The 21378-nt window shown below is 36.3% G+C and overlaps 1 protein-coding gene and 1 long non-coding RNA gene across 2 annotated transcripts; both read left to right on the top strand.

The window, feature by feature from the left end:
• The first annotated feature begins 5760 nt into the window (after positions 1–5760).
• Positions 5761–7095, top strand: LOC118736634. Its single transcript, XR_004992747.1, has 3 exons — positions 5761–5881; positions 5976–6366; positions 6592–7095. It is a non-coding gene; the product is annotated as an uncharacterized LOC118736634 (long non-coding RNA).
• A 9625-nt stretch (positions 7096–16720) lies between these two features.
• On the top strand, positions 16721–18650 carry LOC118735354 (serine protease inhibitor 27A-like). Its single transcript, XM_036465059.1, has one exon. It carries the CDS (start codon positions 16940–16942, stop codon positions 18275–18277), a length of 1338 nt encoding a protein of 445 aa, XP_036320952.1. The 5' UTR covers positions 16721–16939; the 3' UTR covers positions 18278–18650.
• Positions 18651–21378: the final 2728 nt, after the last annotated feature.

The following is a 21378-nucleotide window of genomic DNA, read 5'->3' as shown; positions in this document are numbered from 1 at the left end:
CTTTCTCTCGCTGTTCGCAGTGTTCATCCAACTTGACGTTTCTCTTTGTGGAACATTCTACGTCATTCCTCGAACATTCTGCCTCTTTCTCGTTGTTCGCTTCGCGTTGCCGCAGTATTCGTCACAATATGTATACTGTACTCAGATAGTGATATATCTTTATTTTGCGCAACGATTTTAAAGTTTCTGCAAATGTTCAAAGGCTCACAGCGGTATGAATACAATTCGGTTTTTTTGTGGCTATTCTTTGCTAAATAATTTCCCATTCGGGCTTAAATTTACGATTCCACATTCAAAGGGATAGACTATTTGACAAAAAAGGGCTACCAAATGTCAATGTTAAACTCCCTTTATATTCACATATTTATTGAGTCATGTCCTTTTGACCAATGGCCATTGATTAGATACATACATATCTTTACAGTAACATTTCTCGATTACGACTATTGTTTGAGCAGATAAAAGTAATGCTTATGCCATTAACCAATTATCCATAAGTTTGACTCAACTTCGATTGATTCTTGGCAGCCAGAATGTGTCACGCAACATCACTTACATCTTTATAATCTTCGAGCTAAATTCATACTAGTATATAAATGATAGAAACTTCTAAGGACATATTTAATAACTACAACAGTCACTTGTTGAAGTCTAACTCTCCCCGCTGCCATTACCCAATCACTCCCACTGCCGACAAAGAACATCTCAACATTGTGAAACAGTCTGGCGGAGGGTCAGAAAAGTCAACAAGCTGGCATGGCAACCGGATACATCCTTTGACCATAATTAACCTTTTCACTCGGACAAGGGTAATTTAGCGAATAAACAAATGAGCAAACGAGACATGCCCGCCAAACGTAGACTCATACTTACACACATACATATTTCCAAACTAAAGCAGGAAGCAAGGGGCTTAGGTGTTGAGGAAAATAGAGAACAAAACATAAAGCTCAGGTAGAAATTTGAAGCTGGGCTAGTGGTGGTGCATAAAGGAAATGCAGGGGCATAGCATGAGAGCGCAAAAGCGTAGGTGTGGCATGAATGTGAAAGAAATGAGAGACCACAAACTGCCATCGCGTCAGTTAACTGCTATGTCAAATTCAATCGCCCACTAACGGTACCATGCCGTTCGCCAAACTTCTCTGGCCTGGCTATTATGGTGTGTTCTTTGTCGGATCTTCTTCAACTTGATGCTGAATCATTGCCATTATTAAGGTTGTTATCAGATTCGTTTTGTATTCTACGCCATTCCACGCATTTCAGAACTTCTTTATCTGTGTCAGTTGTTGTTGTTTTTTTTAGACGTCCTGCTTTTACCCTTTTGCTGTACGTAAATGCTTTGTTGTGCACTCCAGTGGGCAAAGCAATTTGTGGATGTTGCACAATCATAATTTGCGGTTTGTATTTTAGTACAACAAGTTTGGCGAGATATACGAACTTTGTGCGATAGAGCAGAGTTGGGTTTGCACTTTTTAGAGGGTGTTGCATCAGGAACTCACCAAAAACTCCACCGATCTAATAATGCGCCAAAGAAGTAATTTCGCCACAATCTTGTCTGGCATTGACTGTTTGCTGATATAAATACATATATCCTACTACGAAAATGTTCATAAATTTTATTTATAAGATACCTGATGTACATACCGATTCCTGTCCAATTTAAAGTTTCAAACAACCGAAGTTCGACTTTAATCCTTACCAGCGTTGCCACTAACAATTCTTTCCCCTACCAATTTTCTTCCCAAATCCGACCAAAATCGTTTACAACCTACCATATAAATTTCAATTTCAAAAAAGCATTCTGAAAGCATACAATTCATTTATTTAAGATTAATAGCACAATTTTGTATCGGTGACAAACAATTTTTACCGGCAAATTTAAACCTTTCATATAATTTTTCGTATAAAAACTGTGACAAGAATTTGTAAATAATACAGAATAGAGCCGTAAATGTCCCGAATACAAAACATTTACATACATACACTGAGGGAAATAATGCATAGTAAAAATGAATACTTTATATTTGATTATCGTTTAAAAATGATCGAATTTAAAAATAAAATTTTCATAAAAATTTATTACGCACGTATTTGACTGTTCACATGTGAGTATATATATGAGTGTACATTACAGTGGTCCAAAAAAATAACGTCGGGGTTTTAATGCCGGCACACCCTAGGATTGATCTATATCGAAAAAAATATACCCCTATTTTTTATTTTGAAATTAAAAAATAGTTTGGGAGTGCCTAATGCGCTCAAAGTTTTCCATGTATTTTAGAAAAATATAGATTTTCAAGAATTCTACACTATTTCTACGAAAATTTATTTTTTTTCCATATAAAATACATGGACAACTTTGAGCGCTACCTAAATTATTTTTTATTTTACAATAAAAAAATATGGGTGTATTTTTTCGGTATATAACAATCCTGGGGGGTGGCGGCATTAAATATCCGACCTTATTTTTTGTACATACATTTTTGGACCACTTCAGTATACATACGCACCCCAAGCATGCAGAGCGCCGCTCTGAGAGCGGTGACCTCACACACATTCATACATAGTACATGTTTATCCGTACAAATCGCGTGCTGTGGTGTTGATGGATATTCAATATTTGAAAGCAAATTTGTAGCTGAGTGCGCAAAGATGCATGCCACAATTTGTTGATATCCAGAGATGGTCAGGGTTCGAATTCCACTGCAGGCAACATGCAAGTTAAATATTTTTTTTTAGTTTTTGTCTTGATTATTCACTTCACGGATGCTTTTTCAGAACGAACGCGGTCATTTTAATATGCGCGTAATTGAATTGAATATTAACCAATATACAGTACTTTCGTTGACGTTTATAGTAAGATCAATTACGTTTCTATTTGATTTTAATATTTTTTCCTCTCAGTGTAAAAGAAACTATGTAAATATGTTGCGGCACAATGTCTCAATGCTTTCCGGTAATTTTTTAGAAGCGTAGCTTGAGCAAAGGTGAAGTGAGTGGCATGTGCACTTTATATAAAATAAATCGGTTTCTGCACTCAATAATGTTTTCAGCCCGCCTAAGTCTCCAGCCATAACATTGGCTCCATCAGTACCCAAACCAATTAGGTTTCTTATTTTTAAAGGCAGGATTGGTACACTGAGGGAAATAATGCATAGTAAAAATTAATACTTTATATTTGATTATCGTTTAAAAATGTTCGTATTTAAAAATAATATTTTCATACAAAATTTATTACGCACGTATTTGACTGTTCACATCTGAGTATGTATATATAAGTGTACCCAAGCAAGCAGAGCGCCGCTCTGAGAGCGGTGACAATACACACATACATACATGGTTATCCGTACAAATCGCGTGCTGTGGTGTTGATAGATATTCAACATTTGAAAGCATATTTATATGGCTGGGTGTAGCTGAGTGCACAAAGATGTTTGCCACAAGTTGTTGATATCAGGAGATGGTCGGGTTCGAATTCCACTGCAGGTAACATACAAATTTAATTTTTTTTTAGTTTTTGTCTTGATTATTCACTTCACGGATGCTTTTTCAGTACGAACGCAGTCACTTTAATATGCGCGTAATTGAATTGAATATTTACCAATATACAGTACTTTCGTTGACGTTTACAGTAAGATCAATTACGTTTCTATTTGATTCTAATTTTTTTCCCCTCAGTGTAAATGTTAAAAGGTACAATTGGCAAATATTTATATGAAAACTGATGTTTGAAATATATATGTTTATATATACATAAGAATTTAAAAACTTAATTCAACTATCCGACCAACCTACCAAATGAAAAAGAAGCGGCCACATTTGGTCGGAAAAGACCAATAGTGGCAACACTGATCCCTACCTTGTCCCATCTCAAGTCCGCATGCGTTTCTGTGCAATCAAAAATGCCCGCCAGGCAGCGCAGTGGGATTCCTTTTCTTAATCTCTTCACGCTGCTGTTGAACACGTGATTCTAATTACTACACTAATTCAGATGCCACTGATGTGACAAAAAGTCCAACGCTGCTTTGTTAAAGAAAGAGAGAAGTCTTTGCAAATCGGAAGACAAGAGAGGCAAAAATACGTGAATCCAGACAGCTTAAAATGCTGGCAGGCAGGTATGGCGCTCGCCAGAATTCTTGATGTATTTACTGGATTTTCTACCAGTTCCGGCTCTGATATTGCCAGGAGAGAAATAAGTGGGCGCAAATGTACAGTCTTCACGAAATGTCTGAGTACTGCGTTTAATAAAAAAGCAGCAAGTGCCAAGGTTCGCGAGGGATTGCTTATTTTGCTTACTCTGCCAGGCAGCAAAATCTTCCTGCAAAAAACAGTTAACACCAGCAATCGATGCAGCGTTATCGCCATTCAGATCAAGGCAAGGATCATACCTGATATTAAAGCTTATGAACGCAACTGATTAAATATCGTCTGCTACCTCGATATGTACGTCCTTGGTTGCCATGCAGACGAAAATTGCCAATAATGGTTTTACTGTGCAACGGATCCGTTTCGTTGCAGTGCGAACGGGAAAGGACCATAGTAATCAACGCCACATACAATGAATGGTCGCGTACCTCTGAATCTTTGACGCGGCATACTTGTGATATCTAATATCGATAACGGAGAATATGCAGAATTAATTGAACACAGCTGTGGAGTGTTCGCAGAAGAACTTGCTGCATAAGAAGTCCAACGAAATCGCGTACCTTCGGTAATGTAATCAGATGACGTTGCGTTTCTAACAATTCCCAGGATAAAAGCCAATAATAATAATCAGAGAGCGGAAATTAACATTTTTAAATAGTTAACTAAACAGTTATTTGCAAAAAACACTTACACTTTTTACACTATGTTTTGATGAATTCCACGCGTATTTATAACTTTTTGTACATTTGTGATGTATTAAGTGAACATTTTGGCGAAATTGTATATTTAATTGCAATATTCCAGTGTTGAAAATCCGCACAAACATCTCGCCAAGTTAATATAAATAAGACGGAGGAAAACTGGTGCTGCCACTCTGTTAATATAATTTGTATTTCAACTTTAAAAACACCCAAATTATGCACAAGAAATATACTTTTGTCAAACGAAGGGGAGTTGTGTTCCTTTTCTTCGGACGCAAAAAGGAGAGTTCCACTTAGTGAGGGTTATAATCCCTAAGTGCGGCAGAAGGCCGCCTACGCAAAAAGGAGTTTGGCACACAAATACTTTTTTAATAGAGTGGTAGCTCCAATTTTCCTCCGTCTTATTTATGTTAACTTTTAACAAGATTGTTGTGTGGATTTTCAACACGGAAATATGCAATTAAATATATAATTTCGCGAAAATGCTCTTTTAATATATTAAATACAAGTGTCCATTCATTTGCGAGAAATTCATCAAAACATAGTGCAAAAAGTGAAAGTGTTATTTGCAAATAAGTTTTTAATGAACTAAAAATGTTAATTTCCGCTTTAAAACGCGCCGATTGATACCCATCTCGAATTTTTTCGTAAATTTTGGCCTGGTTACGCTTTCTTTGAAAAAAATAATGCAGCGGCTTAAAATTTTTTTGTTGACAAATTTTGTGAAGCTTATTAACAATTATTTTGTTTCTTAATTAAATTCCATCCATCCGCAATGAACACCCTTTAGATGAGTAACACTTGCGGTAAACTCCTGTTTATTTTTGCAGCTCTCCGTGCAAATAATTTGCAGTTTCATTTTAAAATTGGTGGCTTGTGGTTATGGTATAAAACTTTTTACATGCCGGAACATTTTCACAAAAAGCCACATTTAAGTAAGTACGCATAGGTGTAGAAATAATTAGAGTTAGCCAACTTTAGTACAAATATGTATGTACTCAACTTTACGAAGAAAGCGCTTTGGATGTATGCATGTGAGTAAGATTATAACGCACTTAATAAGCTTTATTCTAACTTCTTCAAATGAACATGAAATACTTGAGCAAACTTCTTTTTAACCACTTTCAGTCTAGATCAGTTGCTCGTTCCTTTTGCATAACATAAAGTTCCTTGGCAGTAATTTTTCTGCTATCCGCTAACCGCTAGCATGACAATGTTGGATGTTGACGGCGATAAAATATAAAGCGGAAGCGAATTTTTCACGCAACTAATGAGTTTTTCATGCCGCAACTAGCTGCCATCGCACAAACCAATCGAACACTCAGCTCTTCGTCGCTTCCGTTGACTGCGCACACTTTATTTTTGCTTTTATTTTATATCCTATTTCATTTTAGCCTTCTCTTCCATTTATGTATATATACCGTTGAATTTAAATGAAGTCCTTGGAGTCCGTTTACATGCTTAGAGGAGAATGCTTTGATGCCTTGCAAATCGTTGGCGGAAAAACGTAGAAATCAAAGTGAGTAAAATAGTATATTAGAAAAAAAAACGGAAATTGTTAGTGGCGAGATATGCATTTCGAACAAAATTGATGACAAACATTGCATGCTTTTTCCATTAAATTACCATAATCTTGATGTGTTCTTATTTTTTTTTATTCCTATTTTTTACTTCATTCCTTCGACGCGCTGCGGTTTGTAACGACGCTTTTTTCTCAACTGGACGCCATTCGCTCTGGCTGTAGCCATGTGGAATGTACTAAATGTAGCTTAGTATATATGTACATGTATGAGTATTTCAGCACTGATGCTACCCATGATGTAAGTTCTTTTTCTCTCGAAATGTAAAATGGAAAAAACTAATGACAGATTCGTGAATGCATAAAAACTAATGGTTTGTGAGCAAGCAGAAAAATCAGCAATCAACTGAATGTAATAGAAGTTGTCGAAAAAAAGAATGTTGCTGGAGAAATTACTGCGGCGCATTGGAAAGGTGTATGGGATAATGGCCAAATGTTGAATGAAAATTGCATTCTAAAGTGGCCGTCTAGAGTGGTCGTATAAAGCATTCAAGGTTTCTCCGTTGATATTTGAATAGCAGAATAAGCTGCATCATTTCGTTTAATGTGGCAATTGCAAATGAAATGTGTGTATGTAGTTACATAAATTCTCTAAGATGCCTTTAAGGTTAAAATTTTAAGCAATCACCATAAGAAACAAAAATATTTCTTATACAAAAATAAACACTCATGGAGCTAGCTAAAATTGGGAGCCACTTGTTATTTAAGTATGAGGCTAATTTGATTTTGACAAGCAAAAGGTAAGAATATGAAGAATAGATGTGCATAGTTTCTTTCATTTAAAATTTCGCAGCAGAGAAATTATAGGTCCAATTCATATTCGATATGCTGAAACTTATCGTCATCCTTATACTAAGTTCGAACAGAAATACTTAATTTCAACTCGATTTAAATTTTAATTGATCTTCCGCTATTTGGTATTCATACTAGAGATGCCAATCGAAATAAAAATAATCGATGCGGGTAGAAATCGCCACAAATAAATCGATTCCCCAAGATCGTTTCATATATTTATTTTATTTTTATAGAGAAATCAAACCGAGAGATCTGACCAACACTGAAATTACAAACACTTATTGTAATTAATTGTTAAAACTTATATTGTTCATAACGGTTTCAATATCTACATTTATCGCCATCAGGTTGCTTACAATCCGTAAATAATTAATAAAAATTGTAAAATCAGGTTTTTCTTAATTAAGCCGGCTTAATTATGAGAAGTTTCAAAAATTCTTAAAAGTACTTAAGGAAACAGTAACATTTTTTCGAAATTTTGTTGTTTTTACACAAGAGAAAACATTACCTTTTACTTTAAAACTAAGCGGTATTTTAAAAAGTGTATTATACATACTCCCCTTCTTCTTAATTGGCTCTGTAACCGCCTAAGCGATTTTGGTCGAGTCAAAAACAGCACTTCAGTCATTTCTCTTCTGTACCAACTGACGCCAATTGGAAATTGCCAAGTGAAGCCAAGTCCTTCTCCATCAGGTCTTTCCAACGCAGAGGAGGCCTTCCTTTTCCTGCGTTATCATACAGCTCATCGTTAAATCGTCTGTGGTATTCGCCATCGCTAACGCGAGAAGGTCCATAAATCTTGCGCAGAATCGTTCTCTCGAAAACTCCAAGAGCCGCTTCATCAGATGTTTCCACGCCATACACCAGCACAGGCATGATGATTGACTTATAGAGTGTGATCTTTGTACGACGAGAGAGGACTTTACTTCTCAATTGCCTACTCAGCCCAAAGTAGCACTTGTTGGAAAGAGTGATTCTCCGTTGGATTCCAATGTTGGCATTATTATTGGTGTTGATCCTGGTTACCAAATAAACGAAGTAGTCTACTTTTTCAAACTTTTAACTATCAACAGTGACAGGATACGCCAAGACGCGTATCCTCTGACTGCGTGTGTGACGGCAGAAGATACTTCGTTTTGTCCTCGTTCACCACCAGACCCATGCAGAGAAGGCAGAACAGACGCATGATTCAATAATCAAAGGTTTGCTCACTAGTGACATTAGAGTTTGGACACTTCCTTAACTCCGTTACAAAAGCTTTGCATACACACCCGAACCCACACCGGACCCATTCGCCTTGCTTCTCTATCCAATCCCGAGAAGGCAGAACAGACGTAGCCCTTGAATCGACAAATAGATGGTGTGCGTCGATCCTATTCTCGCGGATCTTTTCCAAGATTTGGCGAATTGTGAATACCTGACCTATGGTGGATTTGCCAGGCCTAAAGCCACACTGTCTTCAGTATTTCGTACAATTCACTCGATAAGACCTTATAACCAATGCTTAGAAGGCTGATTCCGCGGTAGATGGCACGAATGGCGGGATCGCCTTCCTTGTGGATTGGGCAGAGCACAGTTAAATTCCAGTCGTCGGGCATGCGTTCATCTGACCATATTCTGCATAATAGCTCAGCTGGCAGGCTGTCAGCTCCAGCAGCTTTGTTGTTTGTCAAGCGCGCTATCGCTAGTCAGGTGGAGGAACATCGACTCCATCGTCATTGACTGGTGGTTCGGGTTCGTCTTGTCCTATTCAGCACTGCTACTATTCAGTAGGGTGGAAAAGTGTTCCCACCATAATTCAAGTACATTCTGGACATCGGTCACTAGGTCGCCATTGTTGTTCTTACAGGAGTTCGCCCTGCTCTTGAAACCTTCTGTAAGTCGCCTAACCCTCTGGTAAAATTTTCGGGCATTTTTTCTGTCGGCTAGCATTTCAAGCTCTTCGCGCTCACGTATTTCGGCCTCTCTCCTCTTATTGCGGCAAATACGTCTCGCTTCCTTCTTCAGTTCCCTATAACGGTCCCACATGGCCCGCGTTGCGCCCGATCGCAGCATGGCCCTATAGGCGGCGTCTTTTTTATCTGCGGCTTCTTGACATTCCTCATCATACCAGTTGTTCTTTCGGGATCGCTGACATGGAACTACTTCTTCGGCGGCGGTACTTAATGATCGGGAAATGTGGTTCCACTGATCGCTAAGAAGGTATTTAGGGTATGCAATATTTTAACGAAAATATCCACAAAGTTTTAAGCTCCAATTTTTGGAGCTTTATTGTAGTGTTATTGCTCATAATTTTACATAGAATTATCAGGGAAACTGCAGTCGGTGAAGAAAGAGAAGCAGGTAATTGGTTTCTTTGGGCTTTGCTTTCCCAAGTTGGAAAGGTAGGAGTTGCCAAGCCTGCATTATTTGTACTAGCCTAAAATTCAAATTTCTTAAAAATTGTATAGATTTTCTAGTGCAAACCACATATGTATGCATCAGTAGATGAAAAATAGAATGTCGATTTTCGAATTTTTGGATCGATTCGCGGATCGAATCGGAACTAAGAAATCAACAAAATCCGAATCGAAAGGGCTCGGTTAATCGATTTAAAAACGGCATCTCTAGTCTAAATTAGTTCAATCGAGGGTACTCAAAGAATACGTGGCGGGCGAAATGGCTCAGAAAAAAAAAGTACCTCGCCATGCAATATATTAATCCAGGATACCAGATTTGATATTATTGCACTTGATTTGCCACTCCGCAATGCTGTTTTCCCTGGCATGCGAGGCGGATGCAAGAGGCGTAGGTTTTTTCGCCAGTATATCAACGGGTATCATACTGGCGATTATGAAAGCTGCGTCTTCCGACATTGTTCTGAAGGCGCTGCAAACTCGTAGCACGCAAAAACGGTATGTTGAGTTGATTCCGCGGAAGTATGCTGGACACTGGGGCCGCACACTGTATTCCGCTAAGAGTAAACGTCTGTGATGTTTAGGTCCCCGCGTGTTAAGCATTATTCGCGATAGTCCCGTGATCGTCAAATCTCCTATCTCTATCACATAGCTGAAGTGGGTGCTGAAAGTAAGGCGTTTATCTAGTACCACTCCTAAGTATTTAATTGTGGGTTTCGTAATGGCGATGTGATCGCAAATTTTCAGAGCTACCTCCACTAACTTCTTGCGACTCGAGATGAGTATTGCTTCTGTTTTTTGCTCGGCTAGATTGAGCCTGAAGCTGTTTAGCCAATTTTTAATCACGCCGTCTCCTGAGGCTACTACCGCAATGTCGTCTGAAAAGCCTCGGGTTATTAGTTGCGAAGAACTGCATCATACATAATGTTCCATAAGGTTCCAAATAAGTTGGTACTAATTTTTGAAGGTAGAATGAAATTCCAATCTAATCTGAAATTCCAATCAAAAGGGTTGCCACCTGTTAAAAAAGTTTTTTTCGGAAGTGTCACCTGGTCAAAAAAAAAACGAATTGAACTCAAATTATTAAAATATGTATCGCAATATTAGGCGAATAAAAATTAACAAGGTTTTAGCTTGAAAATGCTTTTGAAGACAACACACAAATTATATGAAGTATGTAAATACAGGTGCCCAAACGAAATAGTCTTAAGAAATCCTTATTTTGAACATTGGAAATGTTTGAAGAGTGTTGCCACGTGCTTCAAAAGTGGCATTGAAATTATTTAATAAATTGGATGAGATATTAGGTCCATTCTTTTGCAACCAAGCTCCAAAAGAACACTCGCTTAAATGACGAAATACACGCAAAGCAACAACACAAACACGGTTAAAACATACGCGACCTGGAGAGTAGAGTTTAGAGTCCGACCGATTCCAATTTTTTTTCAGGTACCGATGCCGATGCCGATTAATCGGCTTATGGGGAAAGAATCGGCCGATGTCAATGCCGATGCCGATTCCATAAAAAATTACAAATAAATGTATTAATTCATAAAATCAGTTCATTTCACGGAGTTAAAAAAACAAAAGAAGAGAAATAATTGAATAAGTTGGCTTGTTATGCAACATTACATACACATGTATGTACATACATACATATGTATGTGTAAAAATATATGTACATATATCACATTTATGTACATTTCATAAAACACTTTTTTATATGGTGCTAAGCAAAAAATATTTAGGAACATAAAATTTCATTTCGTTTTGTACTAAAATACACTCTTTTGCACTCAATGCATAAGAATATATGTACATACATATAGTGGTCCACAAAGTGTTCTCCATAAAAATAATTTTTGAGCTGTCTGCAAATGTTTTTAAAAGTTGGCTGTCGCTTCACCTGAACATTTGAAAAGAAATTCTAAAGAATCGGCGAAAAAAGGCCGATGCCAATGCTTTTGTGCCGATAGTAGCCGATGCCGATGCCGATTAATCGGTCGGACTCTAGTAGTGTTGTTGACTGAAAAAACTGCTCTATTGTGAATTTTTAATGGGAAAGTGGAGAGGGAAATTTTTGTTTTCGTATATACATTATATTTCGTAAATAAGGATATATATTACGCAAATACCTCGCATAATTACTAATTTCTATTGTTTTTTGTGTCCAGATCCCTTTGAATTAATCACATGTTTCTTGCCAGCTACCAGCAGGGTTGCTTAAGTAGCCAAAAGGAAATTTTACCCGAGTTGAGCGTTCTTTTGTCGCTCGCTTACAAAAAAATGCAGCCATTAAAAGATGGGTATTAATCGAAATGGACTTGAAAAAGCTTTATTTCTGAAATATATTTAGGAAGTTTGACACTTGTTTGAAAAGTCTAACTTAGTTAACTAATATGCAGGTTATTTGAAATACTAAAATATGGTGTTTAAAGAATGTTTAGTTTGAACATTTAGAATATTTTTGAAAGGTTTGCAGAGGGTTGAGATGTTTTTAAAAAGTTAAATTAGAATTATTTAACAAGTTTAGCGGAGTTGCCGTATGCTTAAAAAATCAAATTCAACTTAACTAATCAGTTAATTGAAATATTTATCACAAGAAATTCAGACGAAAAAGATGTAAGACGATTTCAATTCGAAAATACGTTTAGGTCAATAGATTTTCACCTTGCTTTCAAATTTCAAACAGGAGAAGTCAAATTAAAGACCTTGTTTTTTAACTTAACTTTTGTTCTATCGGTATCTGAAATGTGGCACTCAGATCGCATTTGGAGTATTTTTTTTAGGTTTTTGAAATTCAATTTTGGGCGTCTTAACGCCATACGGGTTTCCTATGCAGTTTACGATTAAATTGCAAAGTCGGAATTAACATCAGTGATGGATGATAGATAAGTCCCAGATGGGTTTTAACATCACAAATTAGATTTTATGAAAATTGCATATATTGAATATAAGCCCTCGATGTTACCACATGTTTACATATGTATTTGCATAGGTAAATAAAGATATGCATGCTTAAAGTAATTTGGATTTACTTGAAGAATCTAAACGAAAAATTCCTACGCATCGTTTGGGAGAAAACGCACATATTAGAATTTTCAATCAAGAGCAACACAAACCGCATCCATAACACCATAACACACATAACACCCAGGTAGCATAACTAAACTCATGCGGTGCGTACTGAGTATTTGCTGCAAGGTCTGCTTCATTGTTGCGAATAGTACACATATGCAGGGTTGCCACTGCATCAAAATTTTGTGTACCACAATATCTAACTAAAAAGGTCTAAAATGAAATAAAATTTAATATTTGTTTACCGTCCATTTTTTGATAATATTAAACGTTAAAAAATTCAATATTTTCAATTCGTGTAAAAAATAAATTTTCTCTACATATTTGTTAGCATTTTTGCATATACAGGCAGTGTCTAATGTTAGTGTATACCCTTGTATTCGGATTGAGCGACAACAAAAACCTATGTATGTATATAAATTTTTATTTTTATTGGGCTCCCATTAAAAGCGTCGAATACGATAGGGATATAGAGGTTTCAATATGCAGAAAGTTTTTTTTGGGAAACTGTGTTATTTATGAAAATATAGTTCCTTCTATAATATAAACCATATAGATCAAAGCTTCACACTTAATATCAGATCATAAAAATAAAAAAATAAAATTTTGTAACATAGCGTCAAAATTTTTATTCAGAACTTGCACAAAAATTTAACGGGCTACAAAACTGCGTACTCAGAAATTTTCTAAAAATTCTGAATAAAAATTTTTAAAATTTGATATAAAATTTTTTAACTTTTATACACTATATTTTCGTATATAATTAATGAAAAAACTGTTTCATGAAAATAATTGTGAATATTTTATTAGCACAAGGAGTACGCTAATATTTGGCACTAACTGTACATATGTATGTACAATAGGGTGGTCCAAAAACAGTAAAGTCGGAATTGTAATGCTCTCCCCCCAAGGATTGTTCTATATCGAAAAAAGGAATACCCCTTTTTTTATTTTGAAATCAAAAAATATATAGAGGTCGCTCAAAGTTTTCCATGTATTTTTATATGAGAAAAAAAATTTTTTCGTAGAAATGGTATAGTATTCTTGAAAGTCAATATTTTTCGATCGAAAAACTCTGGTTTTCTTCAGGAGACTTTCAATAATAATACCCAATTGTTTATTTATTTAATACTAAAGATTTTTTATTGGTCGCCCCATTGCATTTTTCGGGGTTTTTGTGGGTTTTTGGCTGACCTATAAATTATATGTAGTTGCAATAAAAAAAATGGATAAATAAACAATTAGGTGTTATTACTGAGAATCTCCTACAGATAAACAGAGTTTTCTCGTAGTAACTATTCTATACCATTTCTATGAAAAGTTGTTTTTCCCCTAAATAAAATAAATGAAAAACTTTGGGCGCTTTGAGCGACCTTTTTTGATTTCAAAATAAAACAAGTAAGAAAGTCTAAGTTCGGGCGGAGCCGCACATTAAATACCCGGCGCAAGTATTAAATATATGTTTTTTCACCTTTCCGAAACCTTCCGCTAGATGGTAAGCCGGGGTGTATCAATTTTGAGTAAATTAGCGTCCTTAAATTTCAAAATATTGCAGTTTCAAGCATTTTTGAAATTAACCGTTATATGAAAAGCGGCCGTACTTTCAGTCCGATTTCAACAATTCTCAACGTTTGTTTTGCTTTTATGTGGCAAGCATTTGAACCGAGTTTGGTACAAATTGGTAGAACGGTTACCGATATACTTATATGTGATCATAAGTGGGCGTGGCTACGCCCATTTTCCAAAAATGTATAATACTCTTATTTTTCGTGTGAAAATTATTGTAAATATCAATTTTGAGTGAATTATCTTCAGTAGTTACTAAAATATCGCAGTTTTCGTATTTCTGGAAATTACCGTTATATGGGAAGTAGGCGTGGTTAAAGTCCGATTTCGCCCATTTTCAATACCAACCTACCTTGGATTAAGGGAAACCTACATACCAAATTTCGTTGAGATTTCTCAATTTTTGCCGAGTTATCGTGTACACGGACGGACGGACAGACGGACAGACGGACGGACAGACAGACATGGCTTAATCGATTTCTTTTTTCATCCTGATCATTTATGTATACATTTGTCTATATCTATCTCGATTCGTTTTGGCTGTTACAAACAACCGTTATGTGAACAAAATTAAAATACCCTTGTGCACAAGTGCGCTCGGGTATAAAGAATAAGGCACGGTGTACATTAGTGCGATACGATATGCGATACGATACGCGATGCGATATGAAATGCGCGCAGTGCTCATAAGAGCGATGCGACACGCGATACCATTTTGTGATAGCTGCACAAACATTTGTGCCCTTATAAGCTTGTAAATGAGTTGCTTCGCAACCGACCTTTAGACCTTTCGAATGATGGGTCTATGTTTACGTCTATAAACTTTTTAAAAATTTAAGAGAAAAGTATGTTTAATATCGAGTAAAACTGATGTTTATTTTCCCTCGGCAAAACCTACCTGAAAAATAACCAGGTATATTTACTTCATTATTTTTTGTAGCATTGTGTAATAGAGCACACAAATTTGTACTTTCTCTCTTTAATTTAAAAACTCCTTAAAAATAATAAAATAACACTCAAGAAAAAAAACATATAAAAATATAACGAATAATCAAAAGTAATTACCTACATACATACCTCATTTTTTAGTATTTGTTATTACATCTGATTTCTTCTTTTATTGGTTAATGAGATGATTATTTCTTAATTGCTTCTAGTTACACTGATTACTAATTGTTTGAGTATTTGAAACAAAATAGTTAATCATTAACATTTAAACAAACACCAAATCCTGTTTGCTAGTCAAAATTAAAAATAAATAGGTTTAAGATTATTGGATTCTTTAAATTTCTTTTTAAAGATGTGAAAACAAAGGCAAAAAAACCATTACAGAAAATATTCTTTTGTGCATTTACCTGTGTCCTTGACTTCAGACGATATATTTCTCCATGCCTGTCTGTTGTACAGTCGTTTTTTTGTCTGTATAATTTCAAATACATGGGTTTTTTATAAAGTCGACTAAAAAAATTGAGGAAGATACTTCCGCCTGTGAAATGCATGCTTATTGCAAAAAATACCGCGCAATGCTAATCTCACCTCGTTCAGAAAACCGTGTTGCACGTGCGATACGCATGCAATATTATATCGCATCGGTGTCGGTGTCGCTGTCGTGCAAGTGTGCACAGTTTTCATCGCTTCCTACCAATTTCCACGTACTCAGCATGTCGATGTCGCATCCATATCGTATCGCATATCGTATCGCACTAATGTGCACCGTGCCTAAGGGTATATTTTTTCGGTATAGAACAAACCTAGGGGCTGAAGCATAAAAATTCCGACTTTACCTTTTTTACATGCATTTCTCGACCACCCTAATGTACAGTGAACATTGTATGCATGTATTCACAGCGACAATTTAGAGATCAGTATGGTGATAACAATTAACACAACAAACAGAAGAGTTGCAGCATGTGCTGCTTATTTAAAACAAATGGATAGCTCTCGCCAACACCAAACGAACGGATAGCCATAGTTGCTTCAAAAAGGCCCAAAATAAACAAAAAATTAAATAAGACCCATATTTGGTACAATTGTACCAGAGAGGCAACCGTGCACATATGTATGCCAAAACATAAGTTTGAATACAAATATTGAGTACTTACGCGTTGGGTATTTTCACTCACGTATCTACCTAGTAATAAAAATATCTTTCGTAGTAAGCGAAACGCTACGCGGAGCATCGGGGATCAGAATTGAGAAAGTCGAAAATTCCCAACAATCAAACAAATATTTGCTTCGTATGTAAGTACGTCCATATGCATGTATGCATGAGCGTACCTTTTTCCACTACTTTACATACAACAGCGGCGACGACTGTGGTTTTGGTAAATACTCTCTTCATAGTAAATACATCTCAAAGATCTTATTTTGACTCGCTCTCTATCTCATTTCAGCTCCATGTCTCGTGTTTTTGCTTTTGCTACGGCTTTATGGCAAACTGGTTTTTAAAGCTCAGCTCTGCGTTGCGATTGTGTCATTCGAAATCATCGCTTCAAGCCGAACAGTTTGCAGAAGAGAACACACGGTTGTGGCTTTTGAAAGCAAATATAAAAACAAAAATTATAATTAGTGTAATCGAAGTACATAAATAGTAAAACGAGTTCAGACGACAGACGCGTCAAGGCGAAAAACCGCAAAAAAACCAATTCGATTTTGTGACACCGTTCGCAGTTCAAAAAATGATAAGCATTAGCTGTGCATTGTTGTTGGCGTGCTTTGCACTTGGCCTTCCGGCGGTTTTGTGTGCTACAGAGGCCGCGCCACCACAGGCCAATTCACCCGCCACACTACCTCCAATTCCAAGTGGCATCTTCTTGACACAGCCCAACATCTACGACTCGCCCAGCCTGGTCGATGGGTTTGATGATTTCGACGACTATGTGCCATATCGCAGCGATACATTGGATCACTTCTCGTGGGCTTTGCTCAAATTAGTGCTGCACGAGGAGTCGGGTAACGTCATCATATCACCCTTCTCCGTGAAGCTTTCGCTGGCGCTACTGGCCGAAGCGGCGGGTAATGGCTCGCTGACTCAACGGGAACTCTACAACACGTTGACGGACATCAAACAACCAGAAAACTTGCGTGGATTTTACAGAAAGACACTCACTGTGCTAAAGAAGGAGAATCCCTATTATACACTCAACTTGGAATCGAAACTTTTCACAGATGTGGTCATTGAACCGCACCAGCGCTATGCAGCCCTGCTGAGCAGCTATTATCAGACCGACATTGAGCGCCTGGAGTTTGCGAATGCAAAATCCTCTGCGGATACCATCAACAATTGGTGTAGCAATGTGACCAACGGCCGGCTAAAACAACTGGTCAACGACGGAAATGTTCAAAATAATGTCTTGTTGTTGGCGAATGTGCTGTACTTTAATGGAGTATGGCGTCGGCCGTTCAATCGCACATTCGAAGGCGTATTTTTCCACACACCGCAGAAACAATTGCGTGCTGATTATATGGAGCAGACCGACTTCTTCTTCTACAAAAACGATGAAGCGTTAGATGCGAAGATTTTGCGGTTGCCTTATAAAGGCAGGAAATTTTCCTTGTTCATTTTGTTGCCAAAGACGTTGGGCAACATCGAACAACTGCAAAAGAATCTGGCCAATGACCAACTGAAACGTATGCAGTGGGCCATGGAACCGGAGAAGGTGAAGGTCACAATGCCTAAGTTTAAGTTTGATTTTGACAAGAGCTTGAAGCCGACATTGCAGCAATTGGGCATCAACGACATTTTCACGAATGAGGCCTCTTTGCCGGGGTTGGCGCGGGGCGCAGCCGTTGCGGGCGTATTAAAAGTGTCGAATATATTCCAAAAGAGCGGCATCGATGTGAACGAGAAGGGAACCGAGGCATTTGCTTCAACGGTAGTGGAAATCGATAACAAATTTGGCGGCATACCGCTTATCGAAGAGTTTAACGTAAATCAGCCGTTTATTTTCTTCATTGAGGAAGAAGCTACAGGAAATATAATTTTTGCCGGCAAGGTGTTACAGCCAGAAGTTTAAGGTGGCATTGGGATGTGTATTTGCATATTTAAGTGTTTAGGTAGGGTTTAATTTATATAATTAGCAAGTAATTTTATGGTCACATATACAAAACGTGAGTGTCATAAGTACTATAAGAATGGAAATGACTAAGCAAATGATGAGCATTAGGTATTATTAAGAAATTATTTTTAAATTTCTCTTAAAATATTTAAGTATTTGTGTTTCACATATGCGCATTAGTTTCATGTGCAACTTGCAATTGATTACGCGTACTTATCTCTAAGGAAGTGTAAGAAGTTTATAAACTGCAAACTATTTATAGTTTTTCAATTCAATGAGAACTGTGTGATAAGTTTACAAAGTAAGAAAGAATAAAACACCAAAATTTAAATCGTTTTGTCTATATTTACTATAGGAAAATCTGCTGCTGATAAGGTGTTGATTAGAACAAATGGTTTATTATAGATTTCACTGAAGATGATTTTCGATTTTTTGCAATTAGTACGTATGTATGTATGTATGTACATTAGACTGCATCACCAAAAAAATTTACGGTTTTTCCGCCGGGATTACAAAATGTATTATATCTTAAGACGTCCACCAAAATAATTCGGAAAAATATTAAGATTTTAGTGAGCTGGACAGGTTTGAGTTTTTTATGAATAAAAATAGTTTCTTAAAGAACTTTTTGAAAAAAGTCCCCTCAGATGACAAAACAGATTAAGCTTAAAAAATCTGCATAAAAATATTTAAAAATGTTTTCAACGGAAACGTAAGAACGATATTGTTGGTGCTGTTTTTTTGACTACTATTGCAAAAGTCGCTATAATACTTATTTATACACTTTCAAAAGTCTCCATCTTCTGATGAACTTAGAAAACTGCCAGAAAACGTGGTAGTTTCGGTGCCTAGTGGAAGGCGTCGTAAAAAAGAAGCAGACCAATCTTCATGGAAGAGCGAACGCGAAAAGCTAAAAAAAGATAGCTATTATTATTATTTATGGATCACCATTATAAAATCACATAACGCTGGTTGCAAGTGGACTACTCATTTGTGCAATATTAAAAGAAAAATCAACAAACTTTCGTACAAATTTCGAACTTTTGAAAATTCTAAAAAATGAATTGAAACGTGTACTTTATTCTACTAGAATTCAATGGGCTGCAAAACTGCATACTCAGAATTTAATTAAAAAACTCGAAATTTTAACGAAAATCTGTGTGACACTGCCTTTAAACTTGTATTTATACGGATGTTAGTAAAGAACGAACTATAAAAAACTAACCGAAATTAAGAAACAACATAAATAATGTTTTAAAACTTGTCAAAATTTGGTGCGGACATAATTTTTTCGACTACTGTACTATGATTACTCGGCCGTGCTTTGACTTGCAAACAAACTACGGGCAGAATTGCAAGATTTCAACCCTGTTTTTATGAAAAATTTTATTTTTATCAGTATTTTTCTTTTAATCAAAATATGTTGAAATAAAAGTGAAACTAAAAAAAATTTTGCCAGAACAAAAAATTACAGTTAAATAAAGAGGCTATCAAGCAACCATTTTGGTTCTTTACATCGAAACCAGATAAATCTTCGTGGACCCCCATTTACAACTCATGGACCCCATACTTTTTTCACCTCACCGTGGACCCCCGTTGAATCTTCCGTGGACCCCTGGGGGTCCCCCTGGATCACTTTGGGAATCACTGATCTAGATAGAGAAGACAAAAAATATAACCTTAAGCAAAAGCAGATGTATGTATGTATCTATGTATGTACATATGTATGTGTGTATGTATATTGCTTATGAAACAAAATAGATATGTATGTAACGTAAGTTTCACTTCTCCAGTGAGGCCCAGGCGCACTTACTTTTTTTATTTCCTATTTCTTGTTATTGGCGGCCGCCGTGGTCGAGTGCATACTATTACTCGGTACTACCTTAGTTCAAAGAAGCTCTGCAGAAAAAAATTATCAATTGATTAAAAAACCCAACTCCAGTTAGCTTTTTTGCGGGAGTTCAATAAATAACTTACTTTTAATTAGCTATGACAAAACTAACTTTATGTTACTTGTAAAGTCGTGCAAGAGTCATGCAGACGTTATCGGGAGTTTGTTTTCTTTGCAAGTTTCTTTTTAAATATCCTCACAAAAATTACTTTCAATACACTTTTTTTCTGAACTTCGCAGATTCTTTTTCGTATTCAGGACAAATAAAAGGCAGATCGAAATTTTACTTTATCATTTTGAAGTTATGTCTGACGGTGTTCGAATATGTGACCACCTACAGCAGAATACCCTGCAGGGAGTGACGTTAGCTTATACCTAACTTTAGTCTGTTTACGCGAACACTAGTGCTAACTATTAACTGTGTATTTTGTTCGAAAAAAGCTAACTACTTTTGTGGGGCGATGGCCGCAAAAAAGTCAGACCTGGATACCTCTGCATTACATGTCAACTAACTTGTAACTAACTACTTTTGGACATAAAATATCAATAAGAAAAACAAAATATTTTTTTGTTTTTTTACTTTCTTATTTACTTATTTATTTACTTTATTTTATTACATTTCATATTTGTTTACATATTCTGCTCTGGGTGGCCCCATATTCGAACACCGTCAGACATAACTTCAAAATGATAGTATAAAATTTCGATCTTCCTTTTATTTGTCCTGAATATGAAAAAGAATCTGCGAAGTTCAGAAAAAAAGTGTATTGAAAGTAATTTTTGTATGAGGATATTTAATAGAAACTTGTAAAGAAAACCAACTCCCGATTGCGTCTGCATGACTCCTGCACGACTTTACAATTCACTTTAAGTTGGTTTTGTCGTAGCTAATTAAAAGTGAGGTATTAATCGAAATCTCGCCAAAAAGCTAACTATAAGTTGGTTAGTTTTAACAATTGATAATTTTTCACTGCAGGGTATGTAAACAAATATGAAATGTAATAAAATAAAATAAATTAATTAAAAAGTAAGCAATCAAAAAAGTATTTTGTTTTTCTTAGTGATATTTTATGTCCAAAAGTAGTTAGCTACAAGATAGCTGTCATCTAATGCAGAGGAAACCAGTTCTCTCTATTTTGTAGCCATCGCCCTTCAATTTAGTTAGCTA

Source organism: Rhagoletis pomonella, unplaced genomic scaffold, assembly GCF_013731165.1.
Source record: "Rhagoletis pomonella isolate Grant_MI unplaced genomic scaffold, Rhpom_1.0 Rhpom_scaffold_00003, whole genome shotgun sequence".
In the NCBI taxonomy this organism is placed as follows: Eukaryota; Metazoa; Arthropoda; class Insecta; order Diptera; family Tephritidae; genus Rhagoletis; species Rhagoletis pomonella.
The sequence above is the reverse complement of the archived record's forward strand: the minus strand, read 5'-3'. Positions and strand labels throughout refer to the sequence as shown.